Consider the following 25,263-nt stretch of genomic DNA (forward strand, 5'->3'; position numbering starts at 1 on the left):
TACTTTCATAGGGGCGTTACTATTTATTTACCTAATTAGTTAAAAAAAGTAGTACCTCCCTATAAAGGCAGTAAAGGTAATTACACTAACATAGCTATTTTACTATTTTATTTTACTATTAACTAATTAACTTATATAGCTATAGGAAATAGGCTCTATAAGGGGTTTTTTTTTTATAACTATAGGAAATAGCCTCTATAAGAAGCGCTATCTTTATAGCTATAAAAAAAGCCCCCTTATTAACCCTACTTTATAGCTATAAAAAAAGCCCCCTTATTAAGCCTACTTCTTATAGCTATAAAGGTTAGCCCTCTTGCTTAGCCTACTTCCTATAGCTATAAAAAAAGCCCCCTTATTAAGCCTACTTTTTATAGCTATAAAGGTTAGCCCTTTTACTAGGCCTACTTCCTATAGCTATACAAAAAGCCCTCTTATTAAGCCTACTTCCTATAGCTATAAAGGTTAGCCTTTATACTAGGCCTATTTCCTATTTACCTTAAGAAAAGTAACCTTTTTTATATTTAAAATACCTACTACCTAGCTACTTTCTTTTAATATAGCTATAAGGATTTATTATTACTACTAACTATTTCTTACTAACTTTATATCCTTTAAATACTAGGCTAAAGTAGCTATTTACTTATATAATTTCTTATTATTTTTTTTTTACTAAGAACACTAGACTAGCTTCTTATTTATTACTAAGATAAAGTAAAAATCTAGCTTTAACTTAGTTAACTTATATCTTATATAGATTTAGCTTATATTAACTTATTCTTAGTTTTAGGTAAATAATTTTACTTTTTACTACCTATACTTTAGCTTTTACTAAAGGTATAGGTTTAGCTTATTAAGTAGCCTTTTTTTAGTAAATATAGTTATAATAAAATAGGCTATACTATATTCTTTAGCCTACTATAGAAGAATACTATAATCTTTAGATTAAGGATCTAGTAGTATAGATTAGAAGAAGATATCTTTTAAAGATACTACTAGGGGTATACTTTTTACTTACTAAAAGCTACTAAATTAAGTATCTTAGTAAAGATCTTATAGTAGTATAAAATACTAAGCTTAGTTAAAATAGTATAGTCTAAACTATATTCTTTAATAAGGTCTAAGAATAGTCTCTTAATAAAAGGTATTATCTTTTTTACTAGCTAGTATTACTTTCTAATTAATACTAAATACTTTAAGGAAAGTATTATCTAAAGTTTACTAAAGAGCTTAAAGTAAATACTTATATACTTCTAGCTTTTAAGGACTTTATTTTTAGTATAAGCTTATATAAAGTATAACTTTTAGTTACTAATTATATCTTATATAATATTAATAAGTTAATATAAGTAACTAAGACTATTTAAGAGATAGCCTTTAATATTATTATTACTTAATTTTATACTAAAGATAATATAGACACTAAAGTTCTAGTATTTTTAAATAAAGTAGTAAGCTTACTATACTCTTAAAGGTAAGTATATTATATAGAGGTACTAGAGGATTAGGCGTTAGTTAATAAACTCTTTATAAAGCTTAGTCTAAGCTTCCTTAAAGGCTTACTTAGTCTTAGTAAAAATAATAAGCTTCTATATTATAAGGACCTTATAATATATATAAGAGGAGGCATCTACTAGTGTATTAATATAAGCCTAGTCTTTATTACTAAGCTAGGCTATTACTTATATTATTTACTAATAGGCTTTATTATTAAACCTACTACTATTACTACTATAAGTAAAGTCCTTAAGCTATTTTTACTTAGCTTTAAGTATAATATTAAAGTTAATATAGTAAATATAAAGTTATTACTAAACCCCTAGGAACTACTTATTTAGTATAGCCTTTATTTACTTATTATAGTCTATAATAATAATAGTAAAGTAATAGACTAAGTATTAGTCTATAAGTTAGTAGATACTTACTAAAAGAAACTAAAAACCTTTTAGCCTTTTATTATTAATAAGGCTAAATATAGTATTATAAATAGATCTAAGGTAAGTTTATCTAGTAGCCTAGAAGAGTAAGAGTTTAAAGTAATTAGTGTTATAGGTGTTATTAAAACTAATTACTTTAGGGAATTACTTCTATATTTAAAGATAGTAAAAAAAGGTCTAGATAAGGCTAATAAGGTAGTCTAGCTTATTATCTACCTACTTTACTATATATAAAATATCTTACTTATTAAATAGCTTAATTAAAGCTATAGTTAGTAAATACTTATTTAACTTCTCTTAGTTTATATAGACTTTAATATTATAGATATTTATTAAGTAAATAAGGAAGCTAAGAACTACTTTTAAATAATAGTATATATATTATATACTTAAATACTAACTTAATAGCTTATTATATTAATAGTGTTTATTATAGGCTAAGTAAGCCTATAATAAAAAGGATATATAGAGGCTTTAAGGCTAAGGCTATAGTTATACTAACTATACTAGGTTTTTAAATAATAATATAGTAGCTACTTGCCTTTCTCTTAGGCCTCTATAATAATCTACTATTAATAACTATAGTTCTAAGATATACACTATTAAATACTATTACCCTTTAGTAGTCTAGGGCTCCTAAATTAGTTATATTAGAAGGTATAGTATATAATTTAGCCTTAAGCTTTATACTAGTTCTTCTTTATAATACTAAATCTATTAGCTTTTATAAAAGTATTAACTTAATTAAAGAAGGTGTCTAAGGTTTATTCTAGATTACTAGGTATTAGTAGATTTAAGATATTAGGTATAAGAGGAGAAAAGAATTAGTTACTTATAGTATAGTAAGAGGCTATAGTTTAGAAAAAGGCTTTACTTTAAGGAGAAGATTATTATTAGGATAATAAATAAGGTAGTAAATTAGCTTAAAGACTTATTATTTTTACTATTAATAAATATACTTTTATTATTAAAGAAGTACTATTATTAGCTACTAATTAGTCTTAATAACTTATTAAATAAGGTTAAAAGTACTATTAAACTACTATATAATAAGATAAAGAGGTTACTAAGACTACTTATAAGGGAGAGAAAGGCTATACTCTAGAGAAAGTTAAAGGAAAATAGTCTACTAAGTTTTTATTATTCCCTTAGAGAAATAGTAAATAAGGTAGAGTATTAGCTTTATACTAAGGTAATATAGTTTATAGTATAAAAAAGGTTATATATCTTATAGTAAGCTTAATAAAAGCTTAGCTAGAAGGTTATACTACCCCTTAGGATTACTAGCTTTATAGAACTAGCTAATACTAAGATAGCTACTTTTAGAGAAGAGAGATAATAGTAAGTAGCTAGATAATAGTAGTAGGTTATAATTAATTACTAGTTACTCTCTTAAGATAGAACCTAAAGTAAGAGGGTAAGTAAGTTATATTTTATACTATAGAATATATTATAAAGCTATAGTAAGTAAATAGTATAAATAAAACTAAGACTAAATTAGCCTTTTACACTAGTAAGGAGGATTAAAAGGGATAAGATACCTTCTATAGGTCTAGTAGAATTTAACTATACTAATAATACTTTTTTTAACTAATTAGGTAAATAAATAGTAACGCCCTTGTAAAAGTAATACTTCTATATTAATTTATAATACCCCTTAATTAATTCCCTAGGACTAATACTAAAGTAAATAAGTAACCTTATAGAGATATACTTTAATAACTAGTCTATAAAATATACTAGTAGTTACTATTAGACTATTAAAATAGAATTATTATTATCTTATAATCTTTATATTTAGGTAAGTATAATATAAGACTAATATTAAATAGTAATTTATATTTTACTATAAAGTAAACTATAGATAGATACTACTTTTACTTTTTATAAATAATTAAGTAATTTTAATACTTTAATAATAAATCTTAGAAACTAATTCAATGATAATAAAATATACTTAATATATATATATAGTAAGTAAATAATTATAGTAAGTAGACTACGTCTACCTACTTTTTACCTTTTTAATCTTTATATAATTACTTCTCTATATATTAATATATAATCCTCTTTAATTAAAAACTATATTATCTTTGCCCTTTAAGCTATTAAAAAAGACTTAAAAATATCTAAATAAAAAGTAGCTACTGTCTTTAAGGTCCCTTGTATAATACTTTATTACTAATGCATAGGATATATTATATAAGACAAGATACACCTAAATTTAAAGAAGATAATAAAAGTAAAAGAGAAGGTAATTCTTAAGAGGGTTATTAACTTAATTAATTAAGGGTTTTCTTTATAATAAGAAGATATATAAGATATAGCTAACTAACTCCTAAATAAATATAATATAATATATATTAGACCCTAATAGGCAAAGAACTTTATATAATAATAACCTTAATTAAAAATATAATTTTAATATTAAATTAACTATTTAAAGTCCTTAGCTAAAGATCTTATACTTATATAAGGCTAGTTTATACTTATATAAAATATAATTATAAAGTATAAAACATAAGATTATAATATTTATAATTTTAATAAGACTAGGTTCTTAATAAGAATACTATTATATATAAAGATTATTATAACTTTTAACTAATGTAAAAGGCCTTATATAAAGTAACCTAGTAATTATAAATAGGTTTTTATTATTTAAGATATATATATAAATAGCTAGGTAATATCTTTATATATTATTATAAAAAGTAAATATTACTTTCTCTTTAAGTACTAAAATAGCTAATTCCTAGCTAACTAGTGTATTTACTTAAGTAAAAATAAATAAATAATAAATAAAATTAGCCTAGATTAGTTAAATTATTTTAACTAGTATATAAAGTCTTATATAAAGGGTACTTATTACTTTCTAATCCTAGATAACTATAATAGCTATAAATTAACTAAATTTAATAACTACTATAAAGAAAAAAAGATTATTACTTTATATATACTTTTTTACTTATTATATAAGCTTTAGTCTTTTAATATTAGCTATTTTAGCCTTTTAAAGTACTTATAAAGTAAAAAGATTAAGAAAATAATATAGATCTAAATTATATATATTACTAAAGATAACTTCTTTTTTACCTTTAAAGTAGTATTCTTTACTTTAATAAGTAAAATTAATATATAAGTAGGTTTTTAGTAAGCTAGTCTTATACCTTTTAATCCTAAAGTTATTATTTTTTACTTAGATTTTAAGCTAAAGATACTAATACTAGTAAACTTATATTTAACTAGCTTAGGCTTATAAGACCTAAAGACACTAATAATAGTACTTAAGGGTATATAAAGCTTTACTTTATTAAAAAAAAAGATTAAAGAGTATTAAGGAAGTTTACTAATACTAATATATAAGGTAATTAACTTATAGTTAAAGGGTATTAGTAAGTTAGTATATTAACTTACTATTATTAAGGTAGAGAATAATAAACTTTATATAAGAATAAAGGTACTTAGTAAATACTAGAGGGCTAAAGAAGACCTAACTATATCTTAGAGGATTACTTAATATAACTAAAGTAAAGGCACTATAAGGAGAAAAGAGAAGTATTAAAGCTAAAGGTAAAAAAGTATCCTAAAAGGAAGGTTATATAGAGAGTAGCAAACTATATATATAATAATATAGTAATTATAAAAGGACTAGATATAATATATAAACCTATAAAGTAGTTTAGGATAGTAATAAAGAATAAGGTAATATATATTTTTTAATTAATTTTATATAATCTAGTTAAAATAACTTATTAAAATAATTAAAGGGTAAGTAAATATAGTTTACTTACTATAATTATTTACTTACTATATATATACGTTAGCCTAGATTATATAGCTAAACTATATATTATTTAATTTAATTACTTATTAAGACTATAGAGAAAATAAGCCTAAGAGTCCTAAGTTACTTATTAAGAAAGTTACTAAGTAAATTAAACTAACTATATATAATAGCCTACTTAAGAATAAAGATTATTATAAATACTTTATTATTTACTACTATAGTATACTTAAGTATATAATAGATTTCTTTAACTTACTAGCTATACTCTATAGCCTTTATATATAACTATATAATAAAGTAGTAAATATTTTCTTTTACTATATACTATCTATATAATACTTTATAAATAAGTCTATTATATAATAAAAGTAATTCTATATTAACTATAAGTAAATAAGTAGCTATAATAATTATACTAATCTATAGTATATATAAGGTCTTATTTAAAGTAACTATTATAGTAAACGTTAGTATAATAATAGATTAAGTAAAAAGTACTTTATTTATAATATAACTAGCTACTAGTTACCTAATTATACTAAAGAAAAGTCGTAATACTTATTTAACTAGTATAAAAGTACTTAATCTTTATAAGATTTACTAGTAATCTTTACCTACTTTTTTTTACTATAAGAGTTATAGTATAAGTTATTTTTTAAAGAAATAACTAATAATAAAGAATAATACTTTGTAATTATAATAACTATATAAATATACTATTCTATATATTTATTATCTTTCTTACTTAACTATTTACTCTTAGCCTAACTATATTATCTAAGTTATATATTTAAGTAACTACTTATACTTTTACTAATAAGAATCTACTAAAGAAGTTATTACTTAGTAAGAATAAGAAAACTAATAAAATATTTATATTTAATAGTTATTAGTTTATAATAATCCTTTATAGTATTATACTTAATACTAGTATAACTTAAGTATTTAATACTAGTTGTAAATAATCTTTTAAGTTTTAATACTACTAAAATAAAAGAATATCTAAAGATATAGCCTATATAAGTAAATTAAGTATTTACTTAAGTAGTAATAATTAGCTTAACTTCTTAACGTAATAAATATACTTTTACTTGTTAGTAATATTATTTTCTATACAATAACTATTTATACTTTATATAATCTTTCTTGAAGAATATATACTTCTCTAATATAAAGTTTAATAATATTACTAACTAGCTAATCTAAATTAACAATAATATACTTATTATCTAGTACTTTAGCTATTTATAAATACTTTTCAACTACTAGAAAAAAGTATTACTAAGTAATACATAATAAATAGTAAATTATACTAAGTCTACTAGTAGTTTACCTACTTATTTATTTAGTACTTTTTAAAGTTACTTAAATATATAAAGAAAAGTATTTTCTTTTTATTAATTAAAGCTATTTATAAGTACTACTACTAATACTAATTATACTCTAAAGCTCTTTATTACTTAAAGTTTATACTATAGAATAATAATAAGTTTAGATATTCTTAGTACAACAGGTAGGCTTAGATCTCTTAGAGATAATAATAGCCTAGGAGTATATAAGAGAGTATATCTCTTATATAAAGATATATCCTAAAGAAGTAAAAATATAAGATAACAAAGGTAGATATAGAGATATAAAGATATAGATATAAAGAGAGTATAATAGTTAGTCTTATTATTTTATTACTAACTGTTCTATTTTACTTACTTAGAGAAAGAATAAGATAGACTAGAAACAAGAAGAGATTTAGCCCTTATATAGACGTATCTAGCTTACTAGAATATTCTATACTTACGTAAGCTGCTTATAAATTAACCCAAGATTATATAACTTAATAACCTTAGTTAAATAACCCTAAGTTAAAGCAGTAACCTTGTTAAAGAGATAGTGTTAAGAGAAGGTTTCTTAGATATTCTAGTACCTTCTCTTATCTTCTAGTAATTACATAATTAGATATACTTATATAATTAATATATATATTAATCTACTAAGTTAGTAGATTATAAATATATATATCTTGTATATATATAACCTCTATAATAGAGGAAATATAAGATAAAGAAGTATTAAGAGTATAAAAGATACTCTTAGTTCTTATACTTCTAATACTCCCTCTTTTACTTTATTATAAAGTAAAATAAGTAATAAAAAGTACCCTAGAATAGAATACAATATCTAGAGATAGGTCTTAATAAGTATAATAACTTATTAAGAAAAACTCCTGAAAGTATTAGGAAAAATATACTAATATATAAGTATATTATATAGGCTTATTTCTATTATATAAGCCTATTAGCTTAATAAATTCTTAGAATTTAACCCTAGAAAGAGGTTTTATTAAGCTATTAGTAAGTATAAAAGAAGTAAGTATATATTTTACTTCTATATTACCTTTTTTAATCTCTTAACAAGTATAATAGTAATATAAGGCAGTATACTTAGTCCTCTAATAATATTTAAGGTTATAGGCTAAGCTTAAGGTTATATTATTATCTATTTTAATAGTAATAGGGGTTATATTATACCCTATTTTAGATAATAATCCCTTTAACTAGACTGCCTCTCTAATACCTTCCTATAGGCTATTAAATTTAGCCTTAGTAGTAGATAAAGAAATAGTTAACTATTTTTTTAACTTCTAACTAATAGGCCCTCTAAGTAAAGTAAAAAGATAACTAGAAGTAGATTTTCTAGTTTCTTTATAACTTGCCTAGTTAGAATTAGTATATTCTACTAGGTTAAGGGTATTATTAGAGCTATTATTATCTATATTACCTTTATAGGTAATATTATAATTAAAAGTCTCTTTTAAATATCTTAATATACCTTTTCCTTGCTTAAGTAAGAATTCTATAAGGTTATAAAGGTAATAAGAAGTAAAGGATATACTATAGGCTATATTTAGCCTAGTTATAAATATAGTGTATATAAGAGAACCTATAAGTTGTTAATATTCCTTTAATAGGTCCTTAGAAGGAGTATATCCTTCTGTCTTGTTGCCTAGAGGGCTATTTAATATGCCTATTAATATAGGTATATTATTTATTTTTGCTTCTAATAGATTAAACCATTCTAGAAGCTATTAAATATAGTAGGCTTAAGAGATAGTTATAGACCTTTTAGATCTATCTCTAGTTATATATAGCCTTAAGAACTTAGAAACTTCTCCTAGGTCTTATATCTTTATATATTTAGAGATTTTACCCTTAATATTTTCTATATACTTAATATCTTTATTAAGTATAAGAAGATTATTAACATAGGTAATAATATAACAAGGATTACTTTTATCCTAGTTATAATAAGTGGCTTTATTTAACTTTAAAGATATAAAACCTATATTCTTTAATATAGATTTTATCTTTAACTACTATTACCTAGGAGCTTATTTAAGGCTATATAAAGCCTTAAGAAGTAATAGTATCTAATCTTTAGTTTCTTAACCTATAGTATTTAGATTAGGGTATTTAATAAAGAAATTAGATAAAGGGATATTAGAAGAGTCTATATAAACCTCTTCTTCTAAATCCCTATATAAAAAGGCTTTAACTATATCTATTTATTAGATTTCCTAGTCTAAGGCTACTACTAAAGCTAATAATACTCTATAAGTAGTAAGGTAACTACTTATAGTAAAGGTTTAAAAATAATTAAGCCTATACTTTTACTAAAAACCTCTAACACAGAGGTAAGCCTTATATTTATTAATATTACTATTAATATTAAATTCTTTCTTAAAGACCTATTTAGTAGTTAAAGGTACCCTAGAAGACTTATATACTTCTTTAGGTTTTACTGCTTTTAAAGTGCCTCTTTAGATAATAGTAGCTAGTTCTTTATATATAGCTTCTAGCTAGAGGTCTTTTTTAGGGCCTTCTAGAGCTTATTTTAAAGTAGTAGGCTCTAGAGGTTATATACTATAGTTATATTCTATAGTATTATTATAGGCCTTATATTTATCTTTTTTTTCTTTAGATATAGAAGGTATATTAACCTCTATATTAGAAGAAGGAATAATTTACTTATTTATAGAAGTACTAGAAGGAATAGTAGTTTTTTTCTCTCTCTTATAGTACTTTCTATAAATTTAACATATAAGGTCCTTACTATAGAGGACCTATAAGGCCTAGAAGGAATATATATAGTATATATATTATTTCTTTCTATAGATAAATAAATACCTTCTTCTATATAGGTATTTAGTTTATCTAACTAAATACGCTTTTCTCTAGGTCTATATATTAAGACCTTAGAGCCTATTTTATATATATTAGATAAGTCTAGCTTATTATCCTTATTAGGATAATAATAGTCTAGAAAAGCCTCTATAGGGGTCTTATCTAGGCGTTTTATAGTAGTATAATTTAATAACCTAGTAGTTTCTTTAAGAATTATATCCTATAGAAACTTAGGCAAGTTATTTACTACTATAATAGTTCTAGACTTATCTAGAATAGCCTTATTAGTTCTTTTTACTATACTGTTTTATTCTAGTGTATAGGGCATAAAAGGCTCTAAAATAATACTTTTTTCTTTAATATAGGTAGTTAATTCCCTTATATTAAATTTAGTTCTATTATCTAAGCGTAAACGCTTAGGATAATTATACCCCTAATTTTTATAGTATTCTAGCTTATTTTTAAGGATATTAATTATATCCTCTTTAGTTTTAGAGAATTCTATTTCTCTAAGGTTAAAATAATTATCTATAAACAGAATAGTATAGTTATATCTATTTATAGAAGTAAAGGTTATTTTAAGAGTATTTATATATACTTTTTCTAAGAAAATAGTTACCTTATTATAGTTAATCTTAGGCTATTACCTAGTTAACTTAAAAGAAATATAGTTAAGGTAGTTTAAGTCTTCTTCCTTTAGTTTATCTAAAGGAATTCCCTTAGTTAACTTAGTTATTTTAACTAAGTAAAGATAAAAAAGATAGGCTAGTTTTTAATACTATTCTTCTATTATAGTATATACCTCTTCTTCTGTTTTTAAAGAGGTATTATCTTCTATTTTAGAAGATATATTATCTCTAGTATCTTCTAGAGATAAAGAAGGGCTTTTTTCTTTTATATTATATAGAAGATTACTCTTAAGAGGTCTAGTAATATTTAGATAAAAGCCTCTCTTTACTATATTGATATTAGCAAAGGGCTCTCTATTACTATTATAGAGATTCTAGTTAATAAGAAATCCTTCTCCTTTATAGTGTAAAAGGCCTAAAAATATAGATATAAGAAATTCTAGTATATATAAGGTATTATTTAACCTTATATAGTTAATTTTCCTCTTAAAGTATATAGGAAGTATTATAGTTCCTATTCCTTTAGGTCTAATAGGTCCTGTACCTATATTAACTATAGAAATATTTTCCTTAGTTAATAGGTCTATAAAATAGTCCTTGTTATTAGATATATAGACTATTAAACCTATATTATATAACTAGTTATCTTATTAACTTAGATAATTAAGATAGGCCTTATAAGTGTAATATTAACCTTCTTAGTTATCTTCTTCTAAAGGCTAGTTAATTTAGTAGGTTATAGTAAAAGTTACCTTTTCTTTGCCTTTAATAGGCTATAGGTTTAATTCTAGGTTATTAACCTTCTCTTTAGGTCTTTTAAACCCCTTATTTCCCTATTTATAGGGTTTCTTGTCCTTATTAAAAAGATAGTTATATTCTTTAATAAAATTACCTTTATTAAAAGAAGAAAGGCTTTTATTATAGTTATTAGACATAGGCGTATTATTTTTTTACTTATTTTTGTCTAATATATTATTAATAAAGGCTTCTAAAGAAAAAGGTTCTTTAGTTCTTAAAGTACTTCTTTGTCTCTTTACCTATACAAGAAAATAACTACTTAAAGTAGCTATAAAGACTATTTTTAGTCTATATCTTCTATTTTAGCCCCTATGTTATTAAGCTTAGAGATATAACCCTTAAAGGAGCTAATAAACTTATTTAAGGTATTATAATTCTCTAGTTTAATAGTATAAAATTCTAAGTATAACTATTACCTTAGAACAAGGCTAGTTCTCTTATAAGAAGACTTTAGTATATTTAAAGTATCCTTAGGATTCTTTAAGTTAAATACTAAAGATAAGGGTTCTTTTTAAAGGTTTTACTTTATAATTAATAAGGACTATATTAAGTATATAAAAAAGTATATCTCTTATATAAAAATATATCCTATAAAAGCAAGAATATATAATAACAAAGGTAAATATAGAGATATAAAGATATAGATATAAAGAGAGTATAATAGTTAGTCTTATTATTTTATTACTAACTGTTCTATTTTACTTGCTTAGAGAAAGAATAAGATAGACTAAAAATAGAAAAAGATTTAGCCCTTATATAGACATATCTAGCTTACTAGAATATTCTATACTTATATAAGCTGCTTATAAATTAACCTAAGATTATATAACTTAATAACCCTAGTTAAATAACCCTAAGTTAAAGCAGTAACCTTGTTAAAGAGATAGTGTTAAGAGGAGGTTTCTTAGATATTCTAGTACCTTCTCCTATCTTCTAGTGATTACGTAATTAGATATACTTACTTAATTAATATATATATTAATCTACTAAGTTAGTAAATTATAAATATATATATCTTATATATATATAACCTCTATAATAGAGGAAATATAAGATAAAGAAGTATTAAGAGTATAAGAGATACTCTTAGTTCTTATACTTCTAATAGATATACTATTTATAGATTATTTATTTAAGTAAAAGAGTAATAATTAAAGCCTATAAAAGTATTAGTAAAGTTAACTATTTTCTTTACTTCTTAAAAAAAAAGTATACTTATAGTAGCTATAGTAGCTAGATTATACTATAGCTACTATATTCTTAAGCCTTATAGTAGCCTTAAAGGTATATATATAAGCTTTACTAAAGATAATAGTTTTATAAAATATTATAAAAAGAGTACTTATAATTAAGTAAAGTAGTATAGTAGTATAAGAAAACATTAGTAATTAGTTATTATAAAAATAATAATAGTATATTATAATTATTATTATAGGTATTAAAGAAAGAAAAGAAAAAAGTAACTATAAACTTAGCCTTAAAGTAAATATTTATCTATATATAGGCTAGCTTTAAAGTAAGTAGACTTACTAATAAGAGCACTTAATACTAGTAGCCTATAATTATATAATAACTAGCCTTTTTATACTAAAAGAACTATTTTTCCTTTATATCTAGGCGTATAGTAACCTTTACTAATACCTAAGGGGGTATATTATATAGGGTATTACTAACTAATACTACCTTCTAGAATAATATTACGTAGTAATTAAAGCTTTACTTGTTAATTTAAATACTTATATTAGAATTTACTAAGTAAAATAATATTAAAAAAATACTAATTATAGTCCTATAAATAAAAGAAATAAGCTACTCTTAACTATATAAAATACTATTTAAATATACTACTTAATATTAGAAAGTTATATCTAGTATATTTATTCCTAAGATTTATAAGATAGTTACTAGTAGTAATACTATCTATATAATTAATACTACTTTTATAATAATTCCTAACTATCTAAAGCTACTATAAATACTTATAATACTTTATAGTAATTTATACTTACTTTATTAGTACTTTATAAAGCTTAGTACTATAAAGAAAAAGTAACTTATAATAAATATAATAGCTTATTACTACTTATATAAGTATTATAAGATTAATAATATATAGTAGACTTATAGTAGTAGTAATTTTATAAGTAAATTTATAAGGTTATTACTAAATAATATATAAAAGAAGCTTATAAGTAATAAGAAGTTAAAGATAAAGAAAATAACTAAGCTTTTTATATATAATAACCTATATAAGTAAAAGGTATTTAATACTTTTTATCTTTTTACTTTTCTTATATATTTTAGTTATTCTTTTCAATAATTATAAATAATAGAAAGTTTTTAGTACTATAGAAAGTTACTAGTATCATAATATTAACTATTATAGATAAATATGTAAGTTATTATATTACCTTAAAAACTTATTACTAGTAAACTTTTAAAGAATTAGCTATATATTTACTAAGAATTTATAGTAATAAGTTTATTATTTTATTAACTAACCTATAATAGTAATTCTTTTATTCTTTATGTATAATAGAGATTTTAGTTACTTTAATTATTTATTAATTACTAAAAATATATACTTAACTATATTAACTTATTTTTAGTGTAACTAATAAGAACCTTTTATTATAATATTTTAAGTACTTTATTAAGAATTAAACTTACTTTAATTAATTTATAATAATTAATATTATATATCCTAGGAATAAAAACCCCTTATATATTATTAATATCAAAATAAGCTTTTAAGATACTACTTCTGTTAAGTTAATACTATATAAGACACCTAAAATACTTTTCTATTATACTAGATAAGTATATATATAGGTCTACTAGACTATATTTTATATAACTAAGGTGTAAACCTTATATTAAAAGAATAAAACTAAGGTATAACTTTACTATATAAAAAGAAATTAGTAAAAATCTACTTATTATTTAGTAAAGCTAAAAAGAAAATATACTTTTAGTGTATATATATAATAGTCTTTATAACGTACTAGGTAATAATATAGTTAAAGAAGCTATTCTTTAAACAGCTATAAAGGCCTTAAATAACACTACTAGCTCTTAAGGGATTATATAAATTCTTTTTATCTCTAGGATATACATAAAGATCAATAAGAGTTTACCTCTACTATATAATATTTCCTAAAGGGCTAAGGTAATTTACAAGAATAAGAAAGATTTAATAGGTAAAAAAGATAAGAGCTAGATAGCTAAACTTCTATGTCTCTTAATAAAATAAGTAATTTAAGGTGACTTATACAGAATGTCAGGTGTCCTGAGCTCTAAACTCTTTGATGTGTTTGCTTGATCATCTCTTGCTTTTCCTCTAGGTCCTTCACCGCTGGGGAAACAAATATGTTTCTGGAAATTGCCTGGTGGGCCGTTTTGGCAGCAACCAATATCCAAAGAGAGCATACCAAAAGTGAAAAGATCTAGTAGGACTGTTAGTAAAGCAGTCCTCACACGCAGGGAGCAAGGAGACACAAACCATGGTCATGACTCTGAAGAACACACTGTCCAAGTCCTTGGCCAGCAGGCCTGTACACGTTGCCAAAACTCCAAGCGGGAATGTTAACCCCCACCATGTCATATTGAAGGGAAATCTATGCGTCACAGCAACACTGATGAGCGCGAAGGTCAGCCATATCAGGCCAAAGCCCCACATGACGAGCGCTAGAAAGACTCCAGTGAAGTAGAGGAACTCTTCACCGTGTGTAGCGCCCGGCCTTGTCACATTAAGCGACGTATGGGGGAGTATCATGAGAGATACTTTGCCCAGCTGCTGTATGCCAAAGCCACCTTGTCCCAGGGGGCCAATAGGAAGAAAGACAGAGATGATGCTCGCCTTTGCTGGGAGGCCGTGGATAATGAGGCGGTGGAAGTACAGCGCAAGGACAGTACCTGATAAGCAAGTACCGATGCCCCAGAGAATATAGGACGCGATTAATGTGATAAAAGCGTGGTCCGGGTTTACAAGAGCCTCTGCAACGATGCCTCCGGTTGAAGACGCAACTACTACCGGGACGATTGGGAGGAGATATGCAGCTGTAATTCCCTGCAGCCCCTGACGATGTTGAAGAATCCTTTACCACATGTTAGAAGAACTCAGTGCTTCAGTGCTGGGAATAACTTACGTGACCATTGGCACCATTATGCATGTGGTCAAAGACAAAGCAGCATCTAACCACCAGAAACCCCAAGCCCAGTAAACCACCCATTGGCCCCAGACAGGTGCACAAATAAAGATCATCATGTTAATGATTGCTGTTTGTTTTCTTAGCAAATCGGTGTAAGTAATCATATCAAATTATACTCACTTGCAAATCCCATCGGGAAACAGCCAAGAAACATAGACTCAGCAGGATTTACAATCATGGCCTTCCATATCTGAGGGTACATTGCATAGCGTAAGCCCGTGATCGCAGTAAAAAGGGTAAATAGGATAACGTTGAGGCTAAAAAAGGCAATCGCGAAACCATGTGAGATCCATGTTGCGTTATAAGGGAGGCTGTGGAGAAGGACTGAGACTATGCCCGTGCCCATGATTACTGCGAACCACCTGAAGGAATGTTAAGTAGTGAAATGGACAAATTAGGGTGTATGACTCACGATGCCGTAAAGTTCTTTACGATTTTCCTCCAACCGATCTCTTCCTTGCGAGGCTCACTGTGTGCTTCGCCATCTAGTGTAGAACCCTCTGAGCGGGTTTGCATTGTCCCAAAATCTTGTGATAGGGAATTAATAGTCGCCGTGTCACTGAAGATAGACATGCTGAAGCATGTATAATAATCTCTGCCACAAGTACCGTTCCTAAGAGTTTGGATCTGAATGTTTGTGGTCCAGACTGTAAGCTTCAGCAAGTGACAAAGACAGCACGGGAAAAATTAAACGCCTAAGAGGCAAAATTTATTGAACAACTTTAGATGTGTTGTGCGACGAAAATGGTTTCTCCAAAGCCGATGGTGTTGGCCAGAGGCTGACGTCAAGAGTCCAGCAAATCTGGTGAAGGTAAACTTCAGAATGATATAGAATAGAACGGATAACTTTCCAGTGGGACTATAAGGCAGACTACATTATATAATGATGCTAACAACTGGTTTTTTTTCTGGCTATAGCCCCTTCTTGACATCTTTGAGGAAGCATTAGAAGTCATAGGATCATAGGAGCTGCTCTCTTATTCGCATTATGCTATTCGAACTCGAGTCCTTGATAGGACTCCCTGATCCAAAGTCTTACCTGATACTGATTCTCTAACAGACTGACGTTGTTGACACACCTGTTAGACCTTATCCCAACTTTGGTCCTGAAACGTCCCAACTTTGTCGTTATGCACGGCTATTTCGACTTTGACAGTGACGTGCCTAACTAGTATGAGCCTAATTGAATGTAGACCCGTGCGGCTACCGCTATGCATTAGCTGAGTGATCAGATCGGGGCCGTCCAATCCATCTAAGGAAACGGAACAAACGGCTACTTCATTGGTTTTTTTTTTTGTGTGTGTGTGTACATATTCGCGCAGTATTGCCTCAACAAGACTAAACAACAATATTAGCTGAAACGGATATTGGGGCTTCAAACTTCAATCACACACATCTCGTTCTGAGCTTTTTGTCCCCCTCGAGAATGATCGGGGCCATAGGCTGCCTATTGGGGATATCGTTGGGGTCATTCGATCTATCCATCTAGTGATGATTACAGCCAACGCGAACCGTTTGTTTCAAGACCTATTCCCATACCTTTAGGATGGTCCCTAGGCTGGGCACCTGCAGCTCTAGCAACATGGACAGATGGTCCCTATCCCTAGGACCAAAACTAAGCCCGACACTACAGCAGTTGCATGATTCGGAATCAGCGGTAAGCAACCGTTTCGGAGGTCCGCTAGTTTCTTTCAGGTAACGCTAGCCAGGCCTGGTGATTGGGGAAGTTGATTGTATTTAAGAGGCAAGATGTTGAAATCCATACACAACGAAACCAGGAAAACCCACCCTCCAGACCAGCAGCACCAAATAATAGCATCCATAGAAATGACTTTCTTGTTCCCGACGAAGATCAAGTGGCCCGTCGAGCCTAGCATTGAGAATAATGGCAATCGGTTCGACCAACTTGTTTTAGGACTAAAGAAAGCCCTTGGCCCATCGTCAGGGCTAGATTCAGCTGATGTTAACGTCATGGAGCTGATGAAGCTGATGGAGGAGTACAATACACAGGAGAACGAATGGCTAAAGTTTGCGTTTGCAGACAAATGCATGGAGTATACCCGCAACCTTGTTGACGAGGGTAACGGTAAAAGCAACCTGGTTAGCAGAATTTGACACTATTTACGACTCTGTGGGGAACACTGCGGCTAACGCAGTACGTACAGCTTGTACTTGTCTGGACTCCAGGCAAAGGCAGTCCAGTCCACGACCACGGCAACGCCCACTGCCTAATGAAAATCCTCAAGGGCAACCTGACTGAGATCCAATACGCCTTCCCATCAGGTGACAAAGAGCAACCGATGAGAGTAATATCTGAAAACACACACAAAGAGAATGCAGTAGCATATATGGCAGATGAACTCGGTGTCCATCGAATCTGCAACAGAGGCCAAGACTTCGCTGTCTCCCTTCATCGTAAGTTTGCCATTAACCTGTCCTGAAGCCACTCAGCTAATCTATTACATAGTCTATACTCCTCCCAACGTAAACAAGAGGGGGCATAGAATTTTTGACAAGAAGACTGGCAAGAGCAGTCATGTAGGTGATAGCTACTACTCAGTATACGGCCGCCAACTGCCAAAGGAGTAGACAAGTATGCCCAGACGTCTGGGTTGGTTATAGGTGTATGCATTGTTAAAATGTTTTGCAGTACTATGTTCACTATCCCTTTAGTTGCGAAATGACCTCATTATCCTCCGTGAGGGGTAGGAGCAAATCAGGTCACAGTAATTAACGCCAAAAGCCAATAGTTTTAAGGCACTTATATTTATAAAGCGTTTTAGCTATGCCAAAGGTACCAGTAATCTCTACCTTTACATAATAGTATATTATAGTCTAAGTAGCCTTATTAGGTCCTTTACTAAGCTAAACTATTATATTATGATACTACTCTAGGATATAGTTATCTAGATAGGTAATAGTTAGGTCCTCCTACTAGACCTCTACATAAATATTACTATAAATTTTAATAATAATATTAGTAATAATATTAAAATCAGTGGTGGTTGCTAACAAAATAATATTCTAGAATAATGTATTGTTATGTATCTCTGAAATATTAGGGTAAAAGTGGAGGGGGATCCACCCAGAGGATAATAAGGTCATTTTGCAACTAAAGGGATAATCAGCGCTGCCGTTAAAGCCTACTAGTAAACAGGCCACAAAATTAAGTCTATTCCCACCTATTAAACAAACAATCTATAAGCCCTTAGATTTAACAGATTAGGCTGATTTAGCTTGACGCATAAAAGAAGTATAATTTATTATTATAATATTAACTATTGTAGATAAATATTAGAGTTATTAGGTTAACTCTAATAACTTATTACTAGTAAATCCTTAGATATTTAGCTATAAATTCTCTAAGGATTTATAGGTAATAAGTTAGTTATTTAACTAACTAACCTATAATAATTATGCTTTTTTTCTTTATATATAATAAAGAACTATAGTTACTCTTATTATTTATTAATTACTACTAATATATATAGTTAACTATATTAACCTATCCCTTAGTGTTACTAACACTAATTAGTAGTTAACTTTACTATTAACTATATAAGTTAACTTTACTATCTAAACTATAGATTAGTAAGGTCTATAAGAAGAGGTAATTATTACTAGTTTATTATTTATATACCTAGAGTAAGTAAGTACTAAAAAGTGCCTTTATAAATACCCTTACTATTATAGTTTATACTAATTACCTATTATAATAGGTTAATTAATAGATCTATAACTAGTCTCTTTAACTAGTAAAAACCTTATTAATTTATATCTAGTATATAAGCTTTATTACCTTTAGAGAAGCGCTTTTAACTATAAAAAACCTTTTACTTTATATACTTATAGCTAACTAGTAATTATTTACTATATCTTATTTATTATAAGCTTTTTAGCTTACTAACTTGTTTTTTTTTATAAATACTTTTCTTTTACTAACTAATAGTGTTAATAAGTTACTAATATAATAGCTTATTATTTTCTTCTTTTTTTACTAAATAATAGCGTTAATAAGTTACTAATATAATAGCTTATTATTTTCCTCTCTTTTTACTAACTAATAGTATTAATAAGTAGCTAATATAATAGCTTATTATTTTTCTCTAAGTTATTTACTTATAAAAGAGTGTTTTTTTATTATTATTTATACTACTAGTAGTAATCTCTTTAATAAATATATACGCCTTCTAGTCTACTAAAAAAAACACCTATATTTAAGAGGTTATTAAGCTAATAGAGGATAATAGTAAATAATACTATACCTTTAAGTAAAAGACTTAAGCTAAAATAAGTAAGTATAATAAGCTTATAAGTAAGTAAGGCTTATAAGCTACTACTTTATTACTTATAAAGTAATAAAAAAAGATTTATAGTAAGTATAATATACTACTTAATATAAGGTAGTAAGTAGTAGTAATTAATAATATATTTACTTTACTTATTAACCTTATATAGTATATCTTTCTATAGTAATAAAGAAAAGATTATATTAAAAGTTACTAACTAACCTTATAAAGGAGTAATAAGCTCTTATACTTAATACTATTACTATATTTTATATTAGTAATTATAAGTATTATAACTATATTTATAGTAAATTACTTTACTATACTTATAAAGATTTTAGTAAATAGTTTATAAATAACTTTAAGGTAATTAAGTAAAAGATTCTAATAAGCTTATATAACTTCTTTATTAATTATAGTATATAGGTTAACTATAGTAAACACTTATTAATTACTTAATATATATTTAATACTCTTTAATAGAAGGAAAATATTTACTAGACTAATAAGATAATTACTATTATTAAAAGATTATTATATAACTTTAAACTATACCTTAAAGACCTTAACTTTATTAAGAATATCTAAGGTTATAATATAATTATATATAGTAGAAAACTAGTAAAGTATACTTATTACTAGTTATTACTTACTAAACCTTTTATAATAACCTAACCTTTACTTTACTACTACCTATATTAACACTAAAACCTTATATAATAGCTAAAATTAATAGCCTATATATAATAACTACTATACTACTATAAAAGCTTTTATTAACTATAGTAATATTAATAGTAATATTAAGACTAATACTAAAGTAAATAAGTAACCTTATAAAGATATACTTTAATAACTAAGCTATAAAGTATACTAGTAACTAGTATAAGACTATTAACTTAAAATTATAGTTATTCTATAACCTTTATATCTAGGTAAGTATAATATAAGACTACTATAAAGTAGTAATTTAAGTAATATTTTAAGGTAAACTATAAGAGTATTATACCTTTATCTTTTACTAATAAAGAAGTAATTTTAATACTCTAATAGTAAAGCTTAAAGAATAATTTAAAAGTAATAAAGTATATTTAGTCTATATTACTAAGCTTTACTATATATTATTTAACTTAATTACTTATTAAAACTATAGTAAAAATAAGCTTAAAATCCTTAAGTTACTTATTAAAAAAGTTACTAAGCTAGTTAAAGTAACTACTTATAATAGTCTACTTAAGGATAAAGATTATTATAAGTGCCTTATTACTTATTACTATAGTATACTTAAGTATACTATAGCTCTCTTTAACTTACTAGCTATATTCTATAGCCTTTATATATAACTATATAATAAAGTAGTAAATACTTTACTTTACTATAAGCTACTTATATAAAGCTTTATAAATAAATCTACTATAAAGAATAAGTAGTTTTAAGTTAACTATAAGTATAATAGTAACTATAATAATTATACTAATCTATAGTAAATATAAAGTTCTTTATAAAGTAACTAATATAGTAAAAACTAGTATAGTAATAAATAAACTAAAATGTACTTTATTTATAGTAAGCCTAGTTACTAGTTAACTAAGTATACTAAAGAAAAGTAGTAATCTTTATTTAACTAGTATAAAAGTACTTACTTTATATAAGCTTTACTAGCTACCTTTAACTACTTTTTTCTTAATTATAAAGGTTATAATATAAGTTATCTTTAAGAAGTTAGTAATAGTAAAGAATAACTTATTAGTAATAATAATAACTATATAAATATAGTATTCTTTATATTTACTACTTTTTTTACTTAACTATTAGTTAATAGTCTAACTATATTCTCTAAGTTATATAACTAAGTAACTACTTATATATTTCCTTATAAGAACTTACTAAAGAAGCTATTACCTAGTAAAACTATAAAAGCTAATAAAATATTAATACTTAATAAATATTATTTAGTAGTAACTTTTTATAGTATTATACTTAATACTAGTATAGCTAAGAAATTAACTATTAGCTATAAGTAATACTTTACTTTTTAGTACTACTTAAGTAAAAAGATACTTATAAATACTACCTAAATAAGTAAAGTAAGTATTTACTTTAGTAGTAGTAATTACTTTAAATCCCTAGAGGTAATTAATATACTTATATTACTTAGTAACCTTGTTTTTTATATAATAACTACTAATACTTTATTTCTCTTTTATTTAAAGGATATAGACTATTATAGTATAAAATTTAATAACCTTATTAACTAGCTAATCTAAGGTAATAATATTATACTTATTATTTACTAATTTAGTTACCTATAAATACTTTTATAACTACTAGAGAAGAGTATTACTAAGTAATACCTAATAGATAGTAAATTATATTAAATCTACTAGTAATTTAGCTACTTATTTATTTAGTAACTTTATAAGTTACTTAAATATACTAAAGAAAATACCTCTCTCTTATTAATTAAAGCTATTAATAAGTACTACTACTACTACTAATTATACTCTAAAGCTTTTAGTTACTTTAAGTTTATACTATATAATAATAATAAGTTTAACTATAAGATCTTTATTAATATAATATATCTTAATAGTAATAAACTAGTAATTTACATAGTTAATATAGTAATAGTGTTTAATATAGTAGAATTCTTATAATCTATTACTATAAAGTATATATAAGAGGCACTATAGATATACTAGATTAATTTATATCTTAGCCTACCTAATTAAATAATAACTAATATTAGCCTAAATTTTTATTAAAGTAAGTTTAAATATACTACCTATAGGTTATTTATTAAAGTAAAAAAAGTACTTATTAAAGCCTATTATAGTATTAGTAAAGTTAAGTACTATTATATACTTTTTTATTAAGCCTATAAGATTATTTATAAAGAAACTAGTACTAAACCTAAAGTTACCCTTTAACTTACTATTAAAATAATTAATAATAATATTAGCCTAGATAGCCTTGTTTTAACTCTTCTTGTGTTTAGTGTATACCCCTAAATAACTAATAAGTTACTATTTACTATAACTACTATATAATATACTAAAGCTATTAAGAAAGTAATAAATATAGTACACTAGATCTATATAAAGTAATAGCTATATAAAGTGCTAACTATATATAATAGCCTAGATTTAACTAATACTATTATTTTACCTCCTTAATCTCTTATCTATATATAGTATAAAAAATATAGCTAGTAAGGCCTATTTTACCTTATTACTAATAATAGTATAAATTATATTATTAATTTACCTTATAGCCTATATAACTTTAGGATTACTATAGTAAAACCTTACTATATAGAGAAAAGTTAAATAGACCTCTTTACACTAGATAAGCTTACTAGCTACTTTATATAAGCAGAAGATAACCTTATGTACTCTATATAAGTATAAGAAGGTCCTATAGAGATACCTAAAGCTAAAAGAGAAGTATATAATACTATTATTATTAATAATAAACTACTATAATAATACTATAGTTACCTATAAAAGAATCTAATACTTATATTTTTTATAGAAATATACTCTACTATAACTATAGTATTCTTAACTATAAAAGAAGAGGTAGAATATATACTTACTGTTAAGCTATATAAGAAAGGGATTATTACTACGCCTAGTAAACTCTTTAAAGAATCTAATAAGGTAGAAGTAAAAGTCTTTATTAACTATAGTGTATTTTATATTATTACTTATAATAAGAAATCCTATAGTAACACCTATGTATTCAAATTTTATATAGTCTATAAAGTAAAAGGTAGAAATAAGTAGCCTTATAAGAAATTATAGGTTATTATCTAAGGCTATATAAATAATAGTAAAGAAATAATTCTTATATAGTTACTTACTTTCTAGTAAATAGCCTAGTAATTAATCTTTACTTTTACCTTTTTACTACTTTAATATAGATTTTTTCTCTAGTTATATAATATTACCTAGGTGTATACCTAATTAGTAATACTACTAAATTATATTATTTTTATTTATTTACTTATATAAATTTACTATCTTTACTTAGTAAATATAATAATAATAGTAACTAAGTTATTATATAGTATTATAGAGGTAAGAACCTACTAGTAGGTAACTTATAACTACTATTATAGATAGAATCTTTAAATAGATTTATTAACCTTTAACCTTTACCTATTAATATTATTACCTAATAATAGTAACTTTAGATTAATTAGTATATAAATAGATAATATAATTAGCCTTATAGATAGTAAATTCTCTACTTATAAAGAGAAGAAGCTTAAGAAGGCTACTTTTATAGTAAAACCTAAGTAGTTACTTATAGCTAATAACTTTATTACCTTTAATAGTAGTATATTATTTATTACTATTAATAGTAAGCTTACCTTTTATTAAAAAGGCTAAGGTAAAAAGCTTTAACTTATTAATAAGAAATTACTTACTACTTAGTAAAATTATATCTAGTAATATATCTATAGTATATATATTACTCTTATTTATTAACCTAATGCCTACTTTAACTATTTAGTTACTACCTAATACTAATTACCTATAGTAAAGGAGATTAAAGCTTTAAATTACTAAATTAAATAGTAAATTAATAACCTTAACTATAGCCTATAATTCTTACTAATTAACCTTATAACTACTAAGCTCTTTGTATTTATTAATAGCTTATTTATAAATAACTATAACTTTACCTTCTAACTTAGCTTTATTATAGTCTTTATTAATAAATAAATTATTAACTAACTTATTACTAACAGTAAAAGCTTTAAATTAACTAGTAATATTATTTACTTTAGTTTAATAAAGTATAAAAGAGTTATATATAGTATACTTACCTCTAAGGTCTATAGGATAGTTACTAGTGCTAATATTACCTATATAATTAGTACTACTCTTATAATAATTACTAACTACCTTAAACTACTATAAATACTTATAATACTCTATACTAACTTATACTTACTTTATAAGTGCCTTATAAAGCTTAGTACTATAAAGAAGAAGTGACTTATAATAGATATTATAGCTCTCTACTAATTATCTAAATACTATAAGATTTATAAGATATATTAGATTTATAGTAATAATAACTTAGTAAATAGATTTATAAAGTTATTATTAAATAATATATTAGAGAAGCTAGTTAGTAATAAGTAGTTAAAGATATAGATAAATAAATAAGCTTTTTATATATAATAAGGTATATAAATAAAAAGTATTAAATACTTTTTAGCTTCTTGTTTTTATTATGTTTTTTAGCTATTCTTTTAGATATAAATAATAGGGGATTTCTAGTACTATAGAAAGTTACCAATGTTATAATATTAACTATTATAGATAAATATTAGAGTTATTAGATTAGCCCTAATGACTTATTACTAGCGAATCCTTAGATATTTAGCTATATATTCTCTAAGGATATATAGGCAATA

At 25.0% G+C, this 25,263-nt stretch overlaps 2 protein-coding genes across 2 annotated transcripts; one reads left to right on the plus strand and one right to left on the minus strand.

Annotated features, from left to right (window-relative positions):
- Positions 1–14,625: 14,625 nt before the first annotated feature.
- LY79DRAFT_530245 (voltage-dependent anion channel) lies at positions 14,626–16,056 on the minus strand (the record flags this gene model as incomplete). Its single annotated transcript, XM_060556162.1, has 5 exons — positions 14,626–14,775; positions 14,832–15,426; positions 15,478–15,607; positions 15,661–15,902; positions 15,953–16,056. 5 exons carry the CDS (start codon positions 16,054–16,056, stop codon positions 14,626–14,628), a joined length of 1,221 nt encoding a protein of 406 aa, XP_060407058.1.
- A 1,311-nt stretch (positions 16,057–17,367) lies between these two features.
- Positions 17,368–18,129, plus strand: LY79DRAFT_530249 (cysteine dioxygenase type I; the record flags this gene model as incomplete). The annotated part of the gene is made up of 3 exons (XM_060556163.1): positions 17,368–17,640; positions 17,706–17,955; positions 18,008–18,129. The coding sequence occupies 3 exons, from the start codon at positions 17,368–17,370 to the stop codon at positions 18,127–18,129; spliced, it is 645 nt and encodes a 214-aa protein (XP_060407059.1).
- Between the last annotated feature and the right edge of the window lie 7,134 nt (positions 18,130–25,263).

The sequence above is a fragment of the Colletotrichum navitas genome (genome assembly GCF_030913465.1).
Source record: "Colletotrichum navitas strain CBS 125086 chromosome Unknown LY79scaffold_194, whole genome shotgun sequence".
Classification (NCBI taxonomy): domain Eukaryota; kingdom Fungi; phylum Ascomycota; class Sordariomycetes; order Glomerellales; family Glomerellaceae; genus Colletotrichum; species Colletotrichum navitas.